Raw genomic sequence first — 18,943 nt, forward strand, 5'->3', positions numbered from 1 at the left:
CACCAGAGGTTCCTTAAGCCATGGCTTAAGATGAGTTTTGCCCTGGACCTGAGACTGGAGTTTTAAGCCATACTGGACTGAGTTTTTAAATAACCAAAAGGGAGCAGAGTGCTATGGATTCTGACCATGATGATGTCATGTCGTGGTTTTCAAGTGGTGAGAGATAGGCGTGTATTTATTTATTTAGAGACAGAGTTTCGCTCTTGTTGCCCAGGCTAGAGCATAGTGGTGCGATTTTGGCACGCTGCAACCTTTGCCTGTGGGTTCAAGTGATTCTGCTGCCTCAGCTTCCCTCCCAAAAAGCTGGGACTACAGGCACCTGCCACCACACCCAGCTAATTTTTGTATATTGAGTAGAGTCAGGTTTTCACCATGCTGGCCAGGCTGATCGCAAACTCCTGACCTCAGGTGATCCATCTGCTTTGGCCTCCCAAAGTGCTGGGATTACAGGCAAAAGCCACTATGCCTGGCTGGAGTGTTTGTTATAAATCAAATTACTGAGATATAATTTACATACAGTAAAGTTCAACTTTGTTAGTATATTTTGAAAGTAAGATGTGTCACTAATGTGCTGTCCTTTGTCTTTGCTGAAAATCCCAACATGGGCTAAAACATTCTCTCTCTCTTTCCATTTATATATATTTTTTGAGTTGGAGTCTCACTCTGTGATTTCTGCTCACTGCAACCTCTGCCTCCTGGGTGCAAGCAATTCTCTTGCTTCAACCTCCTGAGTAGCTGGGATTACAGGCACCCGCCACCACACCCAGCTAAGTTTTGTATTTTCAATAGAGATGGGGTTTTGCCATATTGGCCAGGCTGGTCTCTTGGTCAGGCTGGTCTTGAACTCCTGACCTTGTGATCTGCCTGCCTCAGCCTCCCAAAGTGCTGGTATTACAGGCGTGAGCCACTGAGTCAAGCCCTATCTCTATTTAATTTTAAAATAGAAGACAGCATCTCACTATGTTGCCCAGGCTGAACTTGAACTCCCAATCCCATGAGATCTTAGCCTCCTGAGTAGCTGAAACTACAGGCACACACCACCCCGCTCAGTTGAAAATATCCCATTTCTAATGCCAAGCTTTACTCTTCACAGAATATGGATATGATGGGGAAAGGCAGAAAGCCCCATTCACTTAAAGCACTTTGAGTCATCTTGACAAGTTTCCCTAGACCAATACTTGATTTACATATCCTTTTTCTTGGTGCTCCAAAAGTTTTGACACCCTAGAACAATTCATCATAATGAAATTTTGCTTGGGGGAGGGACGTGCCTTAATTTTGTAAATTGGGAGGATTGTTGTGAGCACAACTGTTGTGAGCACAAGTCATTCTCAGGCAGATCAGTTTTGGGAATGAGTACATAAGGAAGTTCAGGGTCTGGAGATGGATTCCCTTAAAGCCATCTGTACAAACACAGTCCTTGGAAAGCCTTTTGTGCTACCACTGTTTGAAAGCTGCTGCCCAGAGGTTCCCTGGAGGCACCTCAGGGGTTCTGTTTGAGAAAGAGGCGAGGACGAGGAGTTTTTGGACCCACCCCTGCCGTTTCATCTGGAGCAGCTGGGCTTTTATTTCTTCTATTTTATGTGTAAATTTTCATTTGAAGGAATGGTTTTGCTGCTAAAAATAACAGTGTGAAAAACATAGCCTCCAAGGGGGACCATTTAAAGATTTTAAGCAGTGATGTGACATAACTAGGTTTTTGTTTCAAAAGGTTGCTTTGGCACCTGAATGCACCGTGGAAGCTGGACTGGAGGGAGGTGAGACTGGAGAGACCCAGAGAGAATGCAGAGTAAGAACTGGCCAATCTGGGCTCCATTCCAGGGTCAGCATCCACTTTAGATGGACCAGGGGCTTCATAGCTTGCCAGTCTCCACCCAGCTGCTTCTCCCATTCGCATTTCCTGCCTGGCCCATGATGACCTTTGCCTTTGCGACACCTGCTTTTGACTCTTTTTCATCTTGGAGAGCCAGTCGGCTTCCAAGTCCTGTTGTTTCTTCCCTCAAATTCCCTCAGATTTGTTTCTCTCTCCATTGCTATCCCATCATCCTAGATTAGGCACTTAGCATTTCAGGCTTGGGTTTCTCCAGGAACCTCTTCGCTGCTCTTCTTGCTTTCAGTCTGTCTGCCCACCAATCTTACATTGCCACTGCTTAGCTTCTCTGTGTTCTTCACTACATATTGCAGTATAGTTTTGTCCATTTCTGCTTCACATTTCTCCTCCTCTTCCCAGTCTTTGGCTTCTGTAGAAAATTCTAAGCAGAGCAAAATACTAAAATAGTGACTAGTGCATTTCCAGTCTCTAGAAGCGGTGACAACTATGTTTTCTTTGCCTCTTTTTATGCCAGATATCTGTAGAGTTAGCAGGACTTAAAAGGCAAGGGGACACCTTTCCCTCTTGCCACTTGCCTCTTGCCACTTTTTCCTCAGTGAAAGATTTTGTGAAAGTGGAATTTCAAATGGAGTGGGGACGAGATTATTTCAGGGAATGTTATATTTGAGACTTCTTGCTATTGGACTCTCCTAAGGGGTGGTAAATAACTACTGGGGTTGGTAATAATGATGACGGGTGGTAATAGGAAAACAGGGAAATAGTCTATGTGCTTAGGAAGATGGGCCAAGTGTGGGAGGGCAGAGGAGACCACTGGGGCCTTCCTAGACACCCACAGAGGTGCTGGTCCAGGCCTGAATGGAGCAGACAGGTGAAATATGGTTCCTTGGAACTGGGGAAATAAATGTGTGTGATTGCTTTTCCTGACAATTCTTAAATTCCTCTCTTAGGAATCACTGGCCGTATATGAAGCAATTTCCATGGGAAAATGACTTGTTTGGACTGTATTTTCACAAAGCTGATATTTCTGGCCCTTAGAATATGATACCCACTTGTCTTTTTTTTTTTTTCTTTTTGAGATGGAGTTTCGCTCTTGTTACCCAGGCTGGAGTGCAATGGCGCGATCTCGGCTCACCGCAACCTCCGCCTCCTGGGTTCAGGCAATTCTCCTGCCTCAGCTTCCTGAGTAGCTGGGATTATAGGCACACGCCGCCATGCCCAGCTAATTTTTTTGTGTTTTTAGTAGAGACGGGGTTTCACAATGGTGACCAGGATGGTCTCGATCTCTTGACCTCGTGATCCACCTGCCTTGGCCTCCCAAAGTGCTGGGATTACAGGTGTGAGCCACTGCGCCCAGCCCCATTTGTCTTTTTTTTTTTTTGAGACGGAGTTTCGCTCTTGTTACCCAGGCTGGAGTGCAATGGCGCGATCTCGGCTCACCGCAACCTTCGCCTCCTGGGTACAGGCAATTCTCCTGCCTCAGCCTCCTGAGTAGCTGGGATTACAGGCACGCGCCACCGTGCCCAGCTAATTTTTTGCATTTTTAGTAGAGATGGGTTTTCACCATGTTGACCAGGATGGTCTCGATCTCTTGACCTCGTGATCCACCTGCCTCGGCCTCCCAAAGTGCTGGGATTACAGGCTTGAGCCACCGTGCCCGGCCTCCATTTGTCTTTTAAAACACATATCTATATAGGTAAGTTGGAAGCTGGATCTGATTTGAAAATATTTTTAACTTACAAAGATGTGTATGAATTCAAAATAAAAACTCTTGACCCTTTAAACAATCACAGCAGCTGCCACCAGACATGCTCTGTCACCCAGGCTGGAGTGCAGAGGTGCAATCTCTGCTCACTACAACTTCTACTTCCCGGGTTCAAGCGATTCTCCTCCCTCAGCCTCCCAACTAGCTGAGATGACAGGCACCTGCCACCACACCAGGCTAATTTTTGTATTTTTATTAGAGATGGGGTTTTGCCATGTTGGTCAGGCTGGTCTCAAACTCCTGACTTCAGGTGATCCACCCATCTTGCCCTCCCAAAGTGCTGGGATTACAAGCTTGAGCCACCATTCCAAGCCCATAGCAGCCCTTTGAGGCCATTGAATATCTGTGAGAAGATGAACTAGATCTTAGATCTACAATCATACTGTGCACTGCTGTGTGGCAAGGAGGGAAGTAGGAGTTGGAGGGGACCTGGAGGTTTGACCTGATTTCAGGATTCTGTCTCTCCCTTACTGGAGCTAAAATAAATAATGCAGAATTTGAATAAAGTCCCTCTTTGCTTTCTATATATATTTTACTACATTTCTTTTTTTACATTGCTTTCTCCTTTCCCTGTTGAGATGTGTTGTGTATCTTTCCTGCCTTAATTTGATCTACCTTTCCATGGCTATTCTCTGCCCTCTGTTAGCAGGTTCTCTTGAACCTGTCTGTCTCGTGTGCAGGGGACAATTGCATGGAGTCAAAGCCTGTTTCTGCCAGTCAGGTCAGCAGAGAGAAGCCTGGAAGATATTTTGTTTTCTGGAATTCTGTAGGCCTGGGAGTCATGGGAGGCATGATCTAGTGTAGAACAAACCTGGGGATCCAGATTCAGCTGCACAAATAGGTCAGTTATAAAACTGTTTAGGGCTGGGCGCGGTGGCTCAAGCCTGTAATCCCAGCACTTTGGGAGACTGAGGCGGGTGGATCACGAGGTCAAGAGATCGAGACCATCCTGGTCAACATGGTGAAACCCCGTCTCTACTAAGGATACAAAAAATTAGCTGGGCATGGTGGCATGTGCCTGTAATCCCAGCTACTCAGGAGGCTGAGGCAGGATAATTGCCTGAACCCAGGAGGCGGAGGTTGCGGTGAGCCGAGATCGTGCAATTGCACTCCAGCCTGGGTAACAAGAGCGAAACTCCATCTCAAAACAACAACAACAACAACAACAACAACAAAAAACTGTTTAATGCTGTCAGTTTGGGGCATCAGAGCTTATCATGAAGATTAGCATAAGCCCAAATCCCATGGTGGTTGCAGAGCTCAGCTAGGGTCTTGAGGCATCTTTGGCCTGAGTGTGACCAGGATTAGGGTTTCTTTTGAAGAAGGGACAGGGCAGCTTGGAAACTGTAGAAACTTCTAGCAGCTGGCCAATCTGATACTCTGCAGTTTAGTCCTGGATCAAAAATGAGGTGTTTGGGGCCAGGTGTGGTGGCTTACGCCTTTAATCCCAGCACTTTGGGAAGCTGAGGCGGGTGGATCCCTCTTGGACTCCCTTGATGTCAGGAGTCCGAGACTGGCCTGGCCAACATGGTAAAACCCTGTCTCTACTAAAAATATAAAAATTAGCTGGACATGGTGGCGGATGCCTGTAATCCAAGCTACTTGGGAGGCTGAGGCAGGAGAATTGTTTGAATCTGGAGGTGGAGGTTGTAGTGAGCCGAGATTGTGTCACTGCATTCCAGCCTGGGTAACGAAAAAATAAATAAGGTGTTGGCTGACTCTATCCAGAAGAAATTATAGCTGGTATCTGTCTGTGGAGTAGAAGGCCATGACAATACTACGAAGAGAAAGTTGGACCTAGCTGGTTGCTGCTTGGGCCAGTAGAATCTAGATTTCCCAGGCTCCTATGTATTGCAGCAGGATCACCAAATACAGCCAGAATATTATTGTCCACATCAATGAGAACAATGAGAGCATGAAAAGCTGGATATATACATAACCAAAGGTCTCATTTATCTAATATTTTCAGCTTCCCCCAAACATGAAAAAATAAACACCAAAAACCTGGGTGTTAATAAAATACCTCATTTGAGGATTAACTTTTATATCCCCACTCTTTCCCACTTCCTTTTTATCTTTTAAATTTTATTTTTAGTTTTTACTTTATTTTGTTGTTGTTGTTTTTTGAGATGGAGTCTCGCTTTGTTGTGCAGTGGCATGATCTCTGTCCACTGCAACCTCCACCTCCGGATTCAAGCAATTCTCCTGCCTCAGCCTCCCAAGTTGGAATTATAGGTGTCCACCACCACAACCCTAATTTTTATATTTTTAATAGAGACAAAGTTTCACCATGTTGGCCAGGCTGGTCTCGAAGTCCTGACCTCAAATGAGCTGGCTGCCTTGGCCTCTCAAAGTACTGGGATTACAGGTGTGAGCCACCATGCCTGGCCTTACTTGCTTATATTTTATGAAGGTAGGGTCTCACTATGTTGCCCAGGCTGTTCTCAAACTCCTTTGCTTCTCCCACCTTGGCCTTCCAAAGTGCTGGGATTACAGGCATGAGCCACTGCACCAGGGTCTACCCAAGCTGGAGTGCAGTGTCATGATCATGACTTATGGCAGACTCTGTCCTCCGGGCTTAAGTGATCCCCCCCCCCCATCTCAGCCTCCCAAGTAACTGGGACCACAGGTTTGTGTCACCATGTCCAATTGATTTGTTTGATTTTTAAATAGAGAATACAGGCATTACAGACATTCGTCCTACCTGGGCACGGCAGAAAAAGGAAGAGCCAAAAGAAGAACGATGAGACAACATGAGAAAGACTTTAGCCACTGTGCCTGGCCCCTTCCTACTTTCTAGTTAAGTGGCCAATTGGAAGGAAGAGGGAAAGGCAAGATGCTTGAATGTTTAATCCCTAACATAATGAAGAATTGTCCTCAGTGTTCAGAATAATGACACATCGTGTACTTGTACTTGCTTAGGAGCCTGTGTGACAGTGGTAGTAGTGGTGGCTGATCCTCACTGAGGGCTGCAGGTGTTCCAGAGAGACTCACATGGGTCTTTGGTAGCTATTATACTGTAAGCACAGCTTTCTACAGTAAGTTCCATGAGTCAGCAAAATATCTGTAAAAAGCCTCTCCTTGGAGACCATGAAACCTGCATTTTCATCTCTCTTTTGCAACTAAAAAACCATGTGGGGTTGGGGAAGAGGAGCAAGTAAGGATACTGCAAACTTCCTCTCTGGGATTTGGTTTTCAAGTATCTTTAAATGAGAAGGATACATGATATATTTATATGATTCCTCCTAGGCCTGTCATACTATAATTCTTTCAGGGATTTTGCCATTTTCGATTTGCTTATCTCATAAAACTGTGTTGTTGCTTAAAACCCAACTATTCTATTTGGTTGACTTGGTCTAAAGTTTTTCTCATGTTGTCTCATCATTCTTTTGACTCTTCCTTTTTCTGCTTTGCCCAGATAGGACGAAATTCCTTTTCACTACAGTATTGGGAGCCTGGAACTAGAGTTATCACCCCTTGCGTTAAAGAAGGATCTGTCTGAAGGCTTCCATCTCTACTCTCCTTGAGGCAAGAGACATTGTCAGGGGCGGCTTGCCCTTGGCCTCTGTGCCCCAGGGATTGCAAATGTATGTTCCTCAAAGGTAAGGACTGCATCATTCGGCTATCTTTGTATTCACGGGTACAGCTTGTGCTAGGCAGCCAGTGTTCAATAAATATCGTGCCTAAGGGTAAAGTGGCATTGTCCTTAATTTCCCCCCCAAACCACTAGGTGTCGCCTTCATCTCAGAGAAACCAGGCCTGTCCCCACCCTACACTCACACCCCACTCCAGGGCTCCAGGAGCGCTCTTAGCTTGTGATTTCAGGAGAAATAGCGCGAAGGTGAAGAGAGACCGTGGCTCTCAGCACGGGAAGAGATTGGGCTTACATGCATGTCCTTTATGACAGTTGGAGAAAAATCCCCAAGGTCCCATAGAAGCCCCTCTCAGCCACCATGAGATCATCCCTCACAAGCTGTTCCTGGGGTCAGATTGGCACTCCAGATATGGGCCTCCCCCCTCCCCCCGCCCCCGGGGAGAGCTTCCTAAGGCTGAAAGGCTGGGAGCAAGGTGGAACCCCAGGAGTGGGTGGATGGGCTTCCATTGCGGGGAGTGTCCGCTGGTCCGTTACAGGCTTTCACCAGGCGCCAGCTTGCGCTGTGCAGGAGACAAAAGAAAATCGAGGCCCTGACTGAGCAGATGGTGTGGAGGAAGCCGGGCGGGCTGCGGTGGGCCTCTGAGGACACCGGGAGGGAAGGGGGCATGGAGACAGCGGGGGCCAAGGGTGGAGTTCCCAGCCACAAGGAGCTTCGTGGACTTCCTAAGGATTGGTGGGAAGTGTAGCGCGGGGACCCCTGGCCGCTGGGGGACCCCTGGCCGCTGGAGGGCCCGTCCAGGGAGCGGGCATGGCCCCGGGTGGAGTGAGTGGCTCTGCCGTCGGGAGGGTGATATGGTTTGCTAGGCGGGCGCCTGGTGAGGACACCACACGTCTGGGGATCCTCGACAGCTCCCTGGAGACTAGAGCCCCTGAGGGACTCAGGGAGTGGAGAGGAGACCTAAGAAGAGCGGGCTAAGCGAGAATAAGAGGACAAGCCCTGGGGTTGCCGGCCTGTGTGAGATGGAAGTGGAGCGGCGGGGGTACCAGGGGCTTGAGGGAGACCCGGGTAGGCCCTGAGGGTGAGGGAGCGCCCGGGAACCCCGCCGGCCGGCGACGCCCTGGTGCGGAGCCCCAAGTGCTTACCGGGGTGGGTTTGGGACCTAGCGGTCCCGGGCGCCCGGGAGAGGGGGGGTGGAGGAAGGCAGCCGGCGCCGGAGGGTGGGGCCGGGAGGGAGGAGGAGGGGCGGCGGGGGAGGGGCGGGGGCGGGCGGCCTGCCCGCGGGAGTCGCACTCGGCCGCCGGCGCAGCTAGCGGAGACGGGCCGGGCCGAGGCGACCTGACCCGGACGAGCGGCGCGCGCGGGGCCCAGGCGGGGGGCGGGAGGAAGCGCGAGGCAGCGCCGGCCGCCAGGGCCCAGGAGAAGCGGAGCAGAGAGGAGCGGGGACACGGGCGGGGCCGCCGTGGCTCCGGATGGGACCAGCGCCCGGGCCCGTTAGTCCCAGCAGGAGCTTCGGGAGAAGCCTTCACAGGGAGATTTACCCCTGCCTTCCCCTGCCCTCCGGCCCAGGCCTCGCTTCTCTCCCCGCCTGCCCATGATCCCAGTCCTTCCGCGGCGCGGGCACCCTCCCACCTTACCCTCTTGGTCCTATGTGTCGCAGCGCCTTCCTGCCCTCCTGGCCCCTTCAGCTGTGAGGTTCCCCCAGGCCGTTTCCTTGTACCAGCCGCCCCCCACCCCCACCCCATCCCAGTCCCAGATCCCCTTTTCCTTCTCAGCTTTGGTTCATCAGGCTACTTTGCCTCGCAGTGTCCCCATCCCAGGCGCAGTCCCCCTCGGTGACTCCTTCCCCCTGCCACCCCACTGTCAGTCCTCAGTCCTTGCCCGAGGCTGGTAGCCCACTCGTTGCCCGCCCCCGCCCCCCCTTCCCGCCTTCCTCCCATCTCTCCTTCCTCTCTCTGGCCCCCTGTACCTTCTGCATTCCAGCCTACCTAGCCCACCCCTCCTTCTCTTCCTGGCCCTCTTCCCCAGGCTCCAGGCTGGGTGGTGCTCGCGTCTCCCCTGTAGGCCAGAGCAGCCCCAAGTTCTGGGGGCGGTGGGGCTGCTGCTTTATCCCCATGGCGCTGCCATCACTCCTGCTGTTGGTGGCAGCCCTGGCAGGTGGGGTGCGTCCTCCCGGGGCGCGGAACCTGACGCTGGCGGTGGTGCTGCCAGAACACAACCTGAGCTATGCCTGGGCCTGGCCACGGGTGGGTCCCGCTGTGGCACTAGCTGTGGAGGCGCTGGGCCGGGCACTGCCCGTGGACCTGCGGTTTGTCAGCTCCGAACTGGAAGGCGCCTGCTCTGAGTACCTGGCACCGCTGCGCGCTGTGGACCTCAAGCTGTACCATGACCCTGACCTGCTGTTAGGCCCGGGTTGCGTTTATCCTGCTGCCTCTGTGGCCCGCTTTGCCTCCCATTGGCGCCTTCCCCTGCTGACTGCGGGTGCTGTGGCCTCTGGTTTTGCAGCTAAGAATGAGCATTATCGTACCCTGGTTCGCACTGGCCCCTCTGCTCCCAAGCTGGGTGAGTTTGTAGTGACACTACATGGGCACTTCAATTGGACTGCTCGTGCCGCCTTGCTGTATCTGGATGCTCGCACAGATGACCGGCCTCACTACTTCACCATCGAGGGCGTCTTTGAGGCCCTGCAGGGCAGCAACCTCAGTGTGCAGCACCAGGTGTATGCCCGAGAGCCAGGGGGCCCTGAGCAGGCCACCCACTTCATCCGGGCCAACGGGCGCAGTGAGTGTGGCCCGGGCTATTTTAGGGTCAGGGGAGGGTTGCTGTGTCCCTAAAGCTCAGCACTGAGGAATTGTAGATGGAGATAGGCACTGAGCAGCTGTTTGTGGTGGTTGGGATCAAGAAGCACATGTGGACAGAGCACCTGTGAGAGGGTTAAGTCTTCATGACGGGCACTTGTGAACACCCTAGGCAGATGCAAACTAGGAAGACAGAGCATGAGGTATGAAGCTCCTATCAGGGAGGAATTTGAAAGTGGGGGGATATTGAGTTTGGGGAACAATGTGAGTACCCTAGAGTAGTGAATGTGATCGATGGCCCCTCTGAAATGTTCACCTGTCTGTGATCAGAGCTACCACCCAGACTGGGTTCCATGACCCCTCGGTGGTGTAAAAATAATGAGGACTCCATGAATGGGCTCAGGGAATGGGCAGATTTGGGAAAGACAGGTAAAGCTCATACTAAGAAATCTGTGCTATTAGCGCCTTTGAGCCCAGGGAAGGGCAGGGGAGAGTCAGGGAGTTAGGTGGCCTGGGTAGGGAGCAGCAAGGGAGGCTCTGGGAAAGGGAGGGGCTTGAGAGTGACAGTTCCCTTCCTCTGGGGTCTGGACAGGCTCTGACTTCTGTCAGATGGTCCATATGGCCCCAGGGTACTTATGGTGGACTCCAAGGGGGTGGGCTGGGGAGCATCTGCTTGGGAGTTAATAGGTTAGGGAACTCTTTTTTTTGCTGAAGAGGGACATCCCAGTGATTCAGAAGGGGGTGTGGGGGGACCTGGATACTTTCTCAGGGTGCTCCTCTGTCATGTACCTGCTCCCAGTTGTGTATATCTGCGGCCCTCTGGAGATGCTGCATGAGATCCTGCTTCAGGCCCAGAGGGAGAATCTGACCAATGGGGATTATGTCTTCTTTTACCTGGATGTCTTTGGGGAGAGTCTCCGTGCAGGCCCCACACGTGCTACAGGCCAGCCCTGGCAGGACAATCGCACCCAGGAACAGGCTGAGGCCCTCAGAGAGGCCTTTCAGGTATCATTTGAGCGAAATCTGAAGGAGGAGGGGGATGAGGTGATTTGTTGGAAATTCTCTCTCTCACAAGACCCCACAGAAACCCTAGGAACTGGGCAGGAGTAAAATGTGAGCCACAGGAGTAAAATGAACAGAGGCATTCTGAGTCTAGTGTCACCCTTTCTTTCTTCTTTACTTTTGTGACTCAGAGTGTGTTTGCTGCCAAGACCTACTTTGGCTGCCTCCAAAATCCTAAAACACTGACTTTCCTAAGTGCCAGTAGAAGGCTGTTCTGTGGGGGAGAAAAGTTCAGGAAAGATCTGTTCCTAGCCCTTTGGTGGACTTCCACACTTTATGGAGAGGTGAGGCATCATTCTGGTACAGTCAGACAAAGTTTGAGAAAGGATATGATTATGTGTCCTGGGACAGCATAAACTTTAGTGGCTCAGAAGAGTCAATGTGGGTTGTGTTTAGGGAAGGCTTTTATACAGGAAATGAGACCCTATTGTGACTTTACTGATAGAAGTCATATTCATAAAGTAGGAGAGGAGATCCAGGCTGCCTGAGCAAAGAGAAAAAGATAGGAATGGGTGTGTTTGGGAGACCATGGGAGACCAAGAAGATACCCAAGAAGATACCCAACAAGAACAAAGGGTTCACTTAAAGGAGATACAGTTGCAAAGGTATCTTAAAGGAAATAAAGTTGCAAAGGTATAATCAGATTAAAGAGTTATAAGTCTTAAGGCACTAGGATTTGAATTTGGGGTGCTTTACATTTTTTTTTGTGGAGATAAATATACAATAGCGACAGAATTCAGGATTATAAGAGCGGGAGACTTGGGGCAGTGAGACCATCAGTAACAGGTTAGAAAAGGGGTGAGGTGATGTGGCTTGAACTAGTATGGTGATAGCAGGATGGAGAGAAATGCATTTCAGATTTCAGAAAATTTGCAGGGAATGTTGGCATGACTCTGTTCATTTCACTCCTCTCAAAACTTTCAGTGACTTGTGTTCTAGAGAATAAAATCCTGACTCCTTATTGTGACATTTAAGACCTTCTGCAGTCTGTTCACAAACCACTTTTTCAGTCTTACCTCCTAGTGCCCTCATGCTGAGAACTGCAGCCCACCTGGCCTCTCTTCCCCTGTGCCTTTATGTTCTTTTTCTTTCTGTCTGGAATGCTCTTCCTTCCCTCACCCCAAATCTCTGCCTCTCAAAAATCATACCGATGGATCTTCCCCTGATTCCTCTGCCACTTTTTTGCTAACTGTGTATATAAATGTTTCTCATGTATTTATCCATATCCCTCCTTTTTTCCAAGAAGGATTGGAGGTGGCTTATGGGATAACCTTAAGGTCCTTTAAACTCTGGGATTATTTGATTCTAAGTAGATGTGTGTAAGGACTGGACCTGGGTGGCCATTCTTCTCCAGTGAGTAAGGTTTTATGTAGCTGTAATTATACGGTTGTGTCTGACGAGTGTGTGTCTGTGAATGACATAGCTGTTTGCATGCCTGAGAATGAGTCTGTGACTGTCACACTTGAATATGGGCAGCAGCAGGACAGGTTTTGTTTATGCTATAATGTTGTCCTAAAACAATCTTCTCATCTTTGTCTGGGTAATGCGTCCATATTCTTTAAGACTCATACCACTTATTTTCCTTTCTAGGAAATGATCCCAGAATCCCTAAGTAGGAATTTCCTACTCTTTTGCTTAACTCCGTCTACCATAGAAATAACCATATTATTTAGTCAGTGTTTGATTTATTTGAAGGCTGACTAATTTCATTAGTATTTACTGAGCACCTATCATGTCCAGTCACTGTGCTAGGTACTGGTATACAAGGGAGAGCATAACAGATTTAGTTCCTGCCTTTTTGGGGTTTACATTTAGTAGGATAGGTAGACAATAAACAAGTAAGAAAATAAATGCAAATGTAGGAACATATTGTGATGTGTTACTAAAACATAAAAAGGAAAGGAATAGAGTACTCTGGAAAGAGAGGAACGAGGAGATTGTATTTCAGCTGGTGTGGACTTGGGAAGATCTGTGGCCCTCCCAGATGGGAGCACTCCATAGGTTTCCTGGTTATATCCTTTTTCTTTTTGAGACAGCTCTGTTGCCCAGGTTGGAGTCGAGTGGTATGATCACAGCTGCTCGCTGCAGTCATGACCTCCCGGGCTGAAGCAATCCTCTCACCTTGGTCTCCAAGTTGCTGGGACTACAGGCATATGCCACCATGCCCAGCTAATTTTTTTTATTTTTTGTGAGATGGGGTCCTGTTGTGGACCCAGGCTGGTCTTGAACTCCCAGGTCAAATGATCTTCTTGTCTTGGCCTCTCAGAGTGCTGGGATTACAGGCGTGAGCCACTGTGCCTGGCTGGCTGTATTCTACTTATGGAAGAAAAGCCTCTTTTTCTTCTGTGAGAATTCCTGCCCAGCCAAGGGTCCCCAGCATTAAGTGTAGGGAGAGGAGGGATCGAGTCATCCAATAATCAGTTATATCAATTAACTCTCAGTTCTCCCCCTCACTGTAGGCATTATTCAGACAGAGAAATAAAGAGGGAGACTTTGCTGCAACACAAGAGAAGGGAACTAGGCAGCCAGGAATATGCTGAGGGGAAGGTCAAGGCTTTGGGTGGGTGGGGATGAGAGATGATGAGGTGGCCCCCGCCCCCCCCCCCCGGCTCTCACCTTCCAATATGGAAGCAGAGCAGGGGCTGAGGGAAGTTGGGCAGTTAGCTCCAGCCAAGGATGAAAGAGCTCAGAGCCCGAGACACTGGCCCTCCGGGGTCCCAGACAGGCCAGCCTGGAAAATGTGGCAATAGAGGAAAGGACGCCTTGACACAGATGACCACAGCTTTTCCAGGAGGGTATCATGCTCAAGGAAAGGCCCTAGCTCATGCTGTATTGATACTGGCAACTGGGGGGAGGGCTCTGAAATCAAATATGTTGATATGATTTTTCTCTCCCATTTAGCCTCTAGCTGCTCCAGGGCAGGGAGCATGTTCATCTTCATATTCCATGTGTCTAGCACGTAGTAGGTGTTTAACATATTTGCTGAGTTGAATTAGGGGTGTGTTAGGGAGAGGGGGACAGGATGAGGAATTGGTCTAGATAGGAGTAGAGCTGGCAGGTAATGTAAGCCAGGTGATCAACCAGGATAGGGAAGAAAAGATTGAATGGAACTAAATAAGCAAATGACCAGGCTCTGAGGATCCAGAGGCTCAGGCTGGGCAATGGAGATCTACAGGGTTAGAAACCCAGGCAGAGGTCACAGCCTACATGACCAGCCTGAGATTGGGTTACATGCAGGGAGCACCAGCAGCAAGAATGGAAGAAAGCACTAAACCAAGGGCTTGGAGATCATTTGTTGTCTCTTCAGGCCACTGTTGCCTGCCCTCCTGCCATGGCCAGGGCAGGTTTCAGTGGGCAGGTCCACAGGTAGAGGCAGGGGCCTCGTGACGGTGCACATTGCCTAGGTGTGCTCCTGGTGTCCACCCACCACTGCACCCATTTGTGGTGGGCCTTTGCTTGTTTTTTTCTACCTGGGGTCTACTGTGAAATGGGACACAATTATCTTCCTTAACCTTCTCTCAGGCCCCTGAGCAAGCACAAAAACTGTTTGAGGTTGGGTTTTTTTGGTTTGTTTTTTCGTTTTTGTTTTTTGGTACTACAACTAGTAACCACAGCAAAAACAGTTCTAACATAGCAGTTTAGGGGGACCATGGGGCCAAAACTATTTTAAAATAATATTACGATCTTATCTGCCTTTGTCATTCTTGTTCTTTTGTCATTGTGTAGTGAAGTTTCCCAGAGGTTATATGTCATGATGATGTCATCACTTGGGCAGCTGTGGAAGGTGTGCTTGTGTGTTCTTGCATTTTCTTTTTATTTATTTTATTTTTTTTGTTTTGGTTTTTTGTTTTTGAGGTGGAGTTTCACTCTCGTTGCCCAAGCTGGAGTGTAATGGCGTGATCTTGGCTTACTGCAACCTCCACCTCCCAGGTTCAAGCAATTTGCCTGCCTCAGCCTCCCAAGTAGCTGGGATTACAGGCATGTGCCACCACACCCTGCTAATTTTATATTTTTAGTAGAGATGGGGTTTTTCCATGTTGGTCAGGCTGGTCTTGAACTCCCTACCTCAGGTGATCTGCCCACCTTGGCCTCCCAAAGTGCTGGGATTGCAGGCATGAGCCACCGTGCCTGGCCTGTGTTCCTGCATTTTCAAAATTTATCAGTTTTAATTTCTAAGAAGGTCAATATTGACAGATATAGTCCACATAAACAAACTTTATTTGGGGTCCTAAATAATTTTTAAGAGTGTAAAACAATTGTGAGACCAAGAAGTTGATAACTGCTAGCCTAGAAAACCAGCCAACCTTGAGAATTAGTATTAAAAATGTGTTAAAAACCTATCATCAGCCTTTATTGAAATATAAATTGTGTTGAACCTGACATTTTCTAGCTCTTTTCCTGACTTTTTACATTTTTTGTCAACAATATCCTACCTTTTTCTTTTATTCTTGGAACAGGTGCTACTGAATGAACTGTTTCAACTCTATCCTCAGTTCCCTTCTCTTTTTTAAATTTCACCTGAGACTGGGAGAATATTAGAAGTGTGTAATCAGGCAGCCAAATGCTCTAGTAAGAATAATGATATCTTGAGGCAAGCTGCAGTCTAATATAATGAATGCATATTAAAAATCAATTTAATTATTTCCTATCTGGAATGAATTGATACATAATAGGTCATATGTGATGTGTCTAGCACAGTGTATATCTGTGGTCCACATGTACTTTCTATGACAACAATAAACAAAACTGGGATTTTAAATCTATCATTTCACAAGGTCACGTTTCACAAAATATATTGAGCTGAAGTCTTTCCTTGAAGTTGTGATGCCAGTTTCCTGTCTAAGCAGATGCTGGTATTAGTGACTATGTGGCCTGAGGCAGGGCCTGAGGCTGGGAGGTCCAGCAGCTCAGGAAGGGGAAACGTATGAGACTAATGGGAGCCAGGCAGGCACTTCGGTGAGAGACAGAGACAAGCTGACTCATGCATCCATGAGATGTGTTCATGGCTGAGAACACGTGTCATTTGCTTACCTGTGAAATGTGTATGGGCATATGACTATGTGTTTGTCCCTGTGACACGTCTATTACTCAGTAACAGGACAGTGCCGTTTATGGTACATGTTCCGCACATGTTAAATGGATGAGCACATAGCTTTTCACGGGTGGAATCACTGTCTCAAAGTATTTCCTTCAGTTATCATAGGGCCTGAAATCTCTTTAATTTACTGGGCAGACACACTGTGTTCAAGTGGCCCAAATGACAGTGTCAGCATTTTATGGATGACATTAACAGTGATTAACACCTCAGAGAGGAGCTGTTGGAGGGTGTTGTCCTTGATCATGAGCAGATACCCAGAAAGCATGGGACAGAGGAGCCGTGTGAGCTGGGGTGGCCTGGTGGGAACCTGGGTGCTCTGGAAGATGATGGGCTGGGCTTTGAGGATAGGGTTGACTATTACTTGCCAGTTTCCACCTTTCCAGAAGCAGCCCTATCTACTTTTCAGGAGTGCCATTCCCTCTCCCCAGATGTATCAAACACAACACACACACACACACACACACACACACACACACACACACAGACGTTAGTAGCCCTTTCAAAGCCTTCAGATTCACCTGTGTCTATTTTATATTGTGTTTATTTTACCAAGTTTCCCTGTCCTGCATCTTCTCTTCCCCTTATGCCCATCTTGAATCCTGTCTGCTCTTCCCCATATGCTGCTGGTGCAGACTGTATTGGTGATCACATACCGAGAACCCCCAAATCCTGAGTATCAGGAATTCCAGAATCGTCTGCTGATAAGAGCCCGGGAAGACTTTGGTGTGGAGCTGGCCCCTTCCCTGGTAAGTAGATCCCTCCCTTCCTAAGAGTCAGGCCCGGCTTTGGGGAACGGCTTATCTTTCCAACTCAGCATCAAATCTTGGCTGTGGAGCAAACCCAGCTTTGTGGGGTATCCACTTCCATTCAGGATTTTTCTTTCTGCCCTAGGGAGTAGTTAGGAAGGGAGAGCACTTTAGGAATGAAAGGAGGGAAGAAAGCAAGCCAGAAGAGACAATAGGTAGAAGGGAGACCCCAGAGAGTGGGGAAGGGGCCTTGTAGGACATTTGGAGAGTACTGCTGAAGTTGCCACCCCCAGATGAACCTCATTGCTGGCTGCTTCTATGATGGGATCCTGCTATACGCTGAAGTCCTGAATGAGACAATACAGGAAGGAGGCACCCGGGAAGATGGACTTCGAATTGTGGAGAAGATGCAGGGACGAAGATACCATGGTAATGAAGAGGGGTTGATGGGGGGTCTGAGGGCTGATGTCAGGTTCAGGAATAGAGTGGGCCGAAGAAGAAACAGATGCCAGGCTCAGCACAGCTTTAGTAGGGGTTAGTGAATGTGGCAGAGGTGTCCATGCCTCAAGTTTGGAGAGGGGCAGACTCAGGGAGCCATAGGCACAGGGAGTGGGAAAGGAGCCAGGGTAGACCTCGAAATAAGGGGCACTCTTTTCTATTGTAGGTGTAACTGGACTGGTTGTCATGGACAAGAACAATGACCGGGAGACTGACTTTGTCCTGTGGGCCATGGGAGACCTGGATTCTGGGGACTTTCAGGTGACTGGAGAGGAGGCAGGGAAGAGGGTGTGGCCCTGCAAAATCCAGCTTTCAAGGGTTCAGTGGTGGCAGAACCAAAAGTACTAGAGGAGAGACTTGTTTTCTCTGCTGGTGCTGCATCCTGGCTGTGTGGTAGGCTGGGGAGAAAAGCAGCAAAACAGCTGGGGTCTGGGGAGGAGGCTGGTAGGAGCAGGCCTGTAGGCCCAGCTTTTTGCTTCCTCACAGCCTGCAGCCCACTACTCGGGAGCTGAGAAGCAGATTTGGTGGACGGGACGGCCTATTCCCTGGGTGAAGGGGGCTCCTCCCTCGGACAATCCCCCATGTGCCTTTGACTTGGACGACCCATCCTGTGATAAAAGTGGGTGTGTGCAGGGACTGGGAGTAGCCTTCCTCCCTTTGCTTTCCATTGTGTCTTCCACCCTGCCTCTTTGCTGTGCTTCTATCTTTATGTCTGTATCCCTCCTTCCTCATTTCATCCTACTTACTCCCAAGGAATCTGTCTCTGCACCCCACTCCTCATTCTGATGATCCACACACAGTCTTCCTCAGGGTCTCTATCTCCCCTTCAGCTCCACTTTCAACTCTGGCAATTGTGGCTCTGGGCACCGGAATCACCTTCATCATGTTTGGTGTTTCCAGCTTCCTAATTTTTCGGTGAGTTCTGGGCTTCCCGCTGACCTACTCCCTATCCCCATTGCCACACAGCCTCTGGCTGTAGCCAAGTGGTCCCTGTAACGTGGGATAGGGTAGCAGGTTTCTTAATTTGGTGGTTGTCTCTTAGATCCAATAGCATCTTCCTCTCTAGCCTTTCTCTTTAGTTGTCTTTTAGCCTAGGTGTTTGCTTCACTTTTGGTTCTAGACTAGTGTTTTTGAGTGGGGTTAAGATCAAAGGCCATTGGCCTTTGAATTTTCCACTGGCCTTCTTTTAGGAAAGAACTTTCACCCCCAACCTCTCTGTCTTCATTAGTGAGCATAGGGCATGTGTCAGATATACCACCTTATCCTCCAGCTCTGTCTCTCAGGTGTAACAATTGCAACTTCAGGAGCTGCAGGGAAGCCCCTGTAACCCTGCTGTTGGCTTAGGGGGTGGTAGTTTTGGGCTTGCTAGTCAACTGAGGTGTGCAGTCCTTACAGAAAGCTGATGCTGGAGAAGGAGCTGGCTAGCATGTTGTGGCGCATTCGCTGGGAAGAACTGCAGTTTGGCAACTCGGAGCGTTACCATAAAGGTGCAGGCAGTCGCCTCACACTGTCGCTGGTGAGCCCTTGTCTCAGCTGTCCCTCTGCCTCCCTCTGA

At 49.1% G+C, this 18,943-nt stretch overlaps 1 protein-coding gene across 16 annotated transcripts in view; it reads left to right on the forward strand.

Moving 5' to 3' along the window:
* The window catches only part of NPR2 (natriuretic peptide receptor 2), a 48,810-nt gene that overhangs the window by 22,491 nt on the left and 7,376 nt on the right, over positions 1–18,943 (forward strand). For 3 of the 16 annotated variants that reach the window (XM_078371577.1, XM_078371600.1, XM_054257568.2), the window contains exons 2-11: positions 2,779–3,524; positions 7,012–7,195; positions 9,692–9,967; positions 10,784–10,989; positions 16,777–16,890; positions 17,184–17,319; positions 17,555–17,649; positions 17,875–18,007; positions 18,219–18,303; positions 18,775–18,904. In XM_078371577.1, the coding sequence (XP_078227703.1) occupies positions 7,183–7,195; positions 9,692–9,967; positions 10,784–10,989; positions 16,777–16,890; positions 17,184–17,319; positions 17,555–17,649; positions 17,875–18,007; positions 18,219–18,303; positions 18,775–18,904 (1,188 nt within the window). In that variant the 5' untranslated portion in view covers positions 2,779–3,524; positions 7,012–7,182. Of the gene's footprint in view, positions 1–2,778; positions 3,525–7,011; positions 7,196–8,042; positions 8,255–8,468; positions 9,968–10,783; positions 10,990–16,776; positions 16,891–17,183; positions 17,320–17,554; positions 17,650–17,874; positions 18,008–18,218; positions 18,304–18,774; positions 18,905–18,943 lie in introns of those variants that run through there. The other 13 variants (XM_078371584.1, XM_078371618.1, XM_078371620.1 and 10 more) reach the window with 8 other exon arrangements.

The sequence above is a fragment of the Callithrix jacchus genome, chromosome 1 (genome assembly GCF_049354715.1).
Source record: "Callithrix jacchus isolate 240 chromosome 1, calJac240_pri, whole genome shotgun sequence".
Lineage (NCBI taxonomy): Eukaryota > Metazoa > Chordata > Mammalia > Primates > Cebidae > Callithrix > Callithrix jacchus.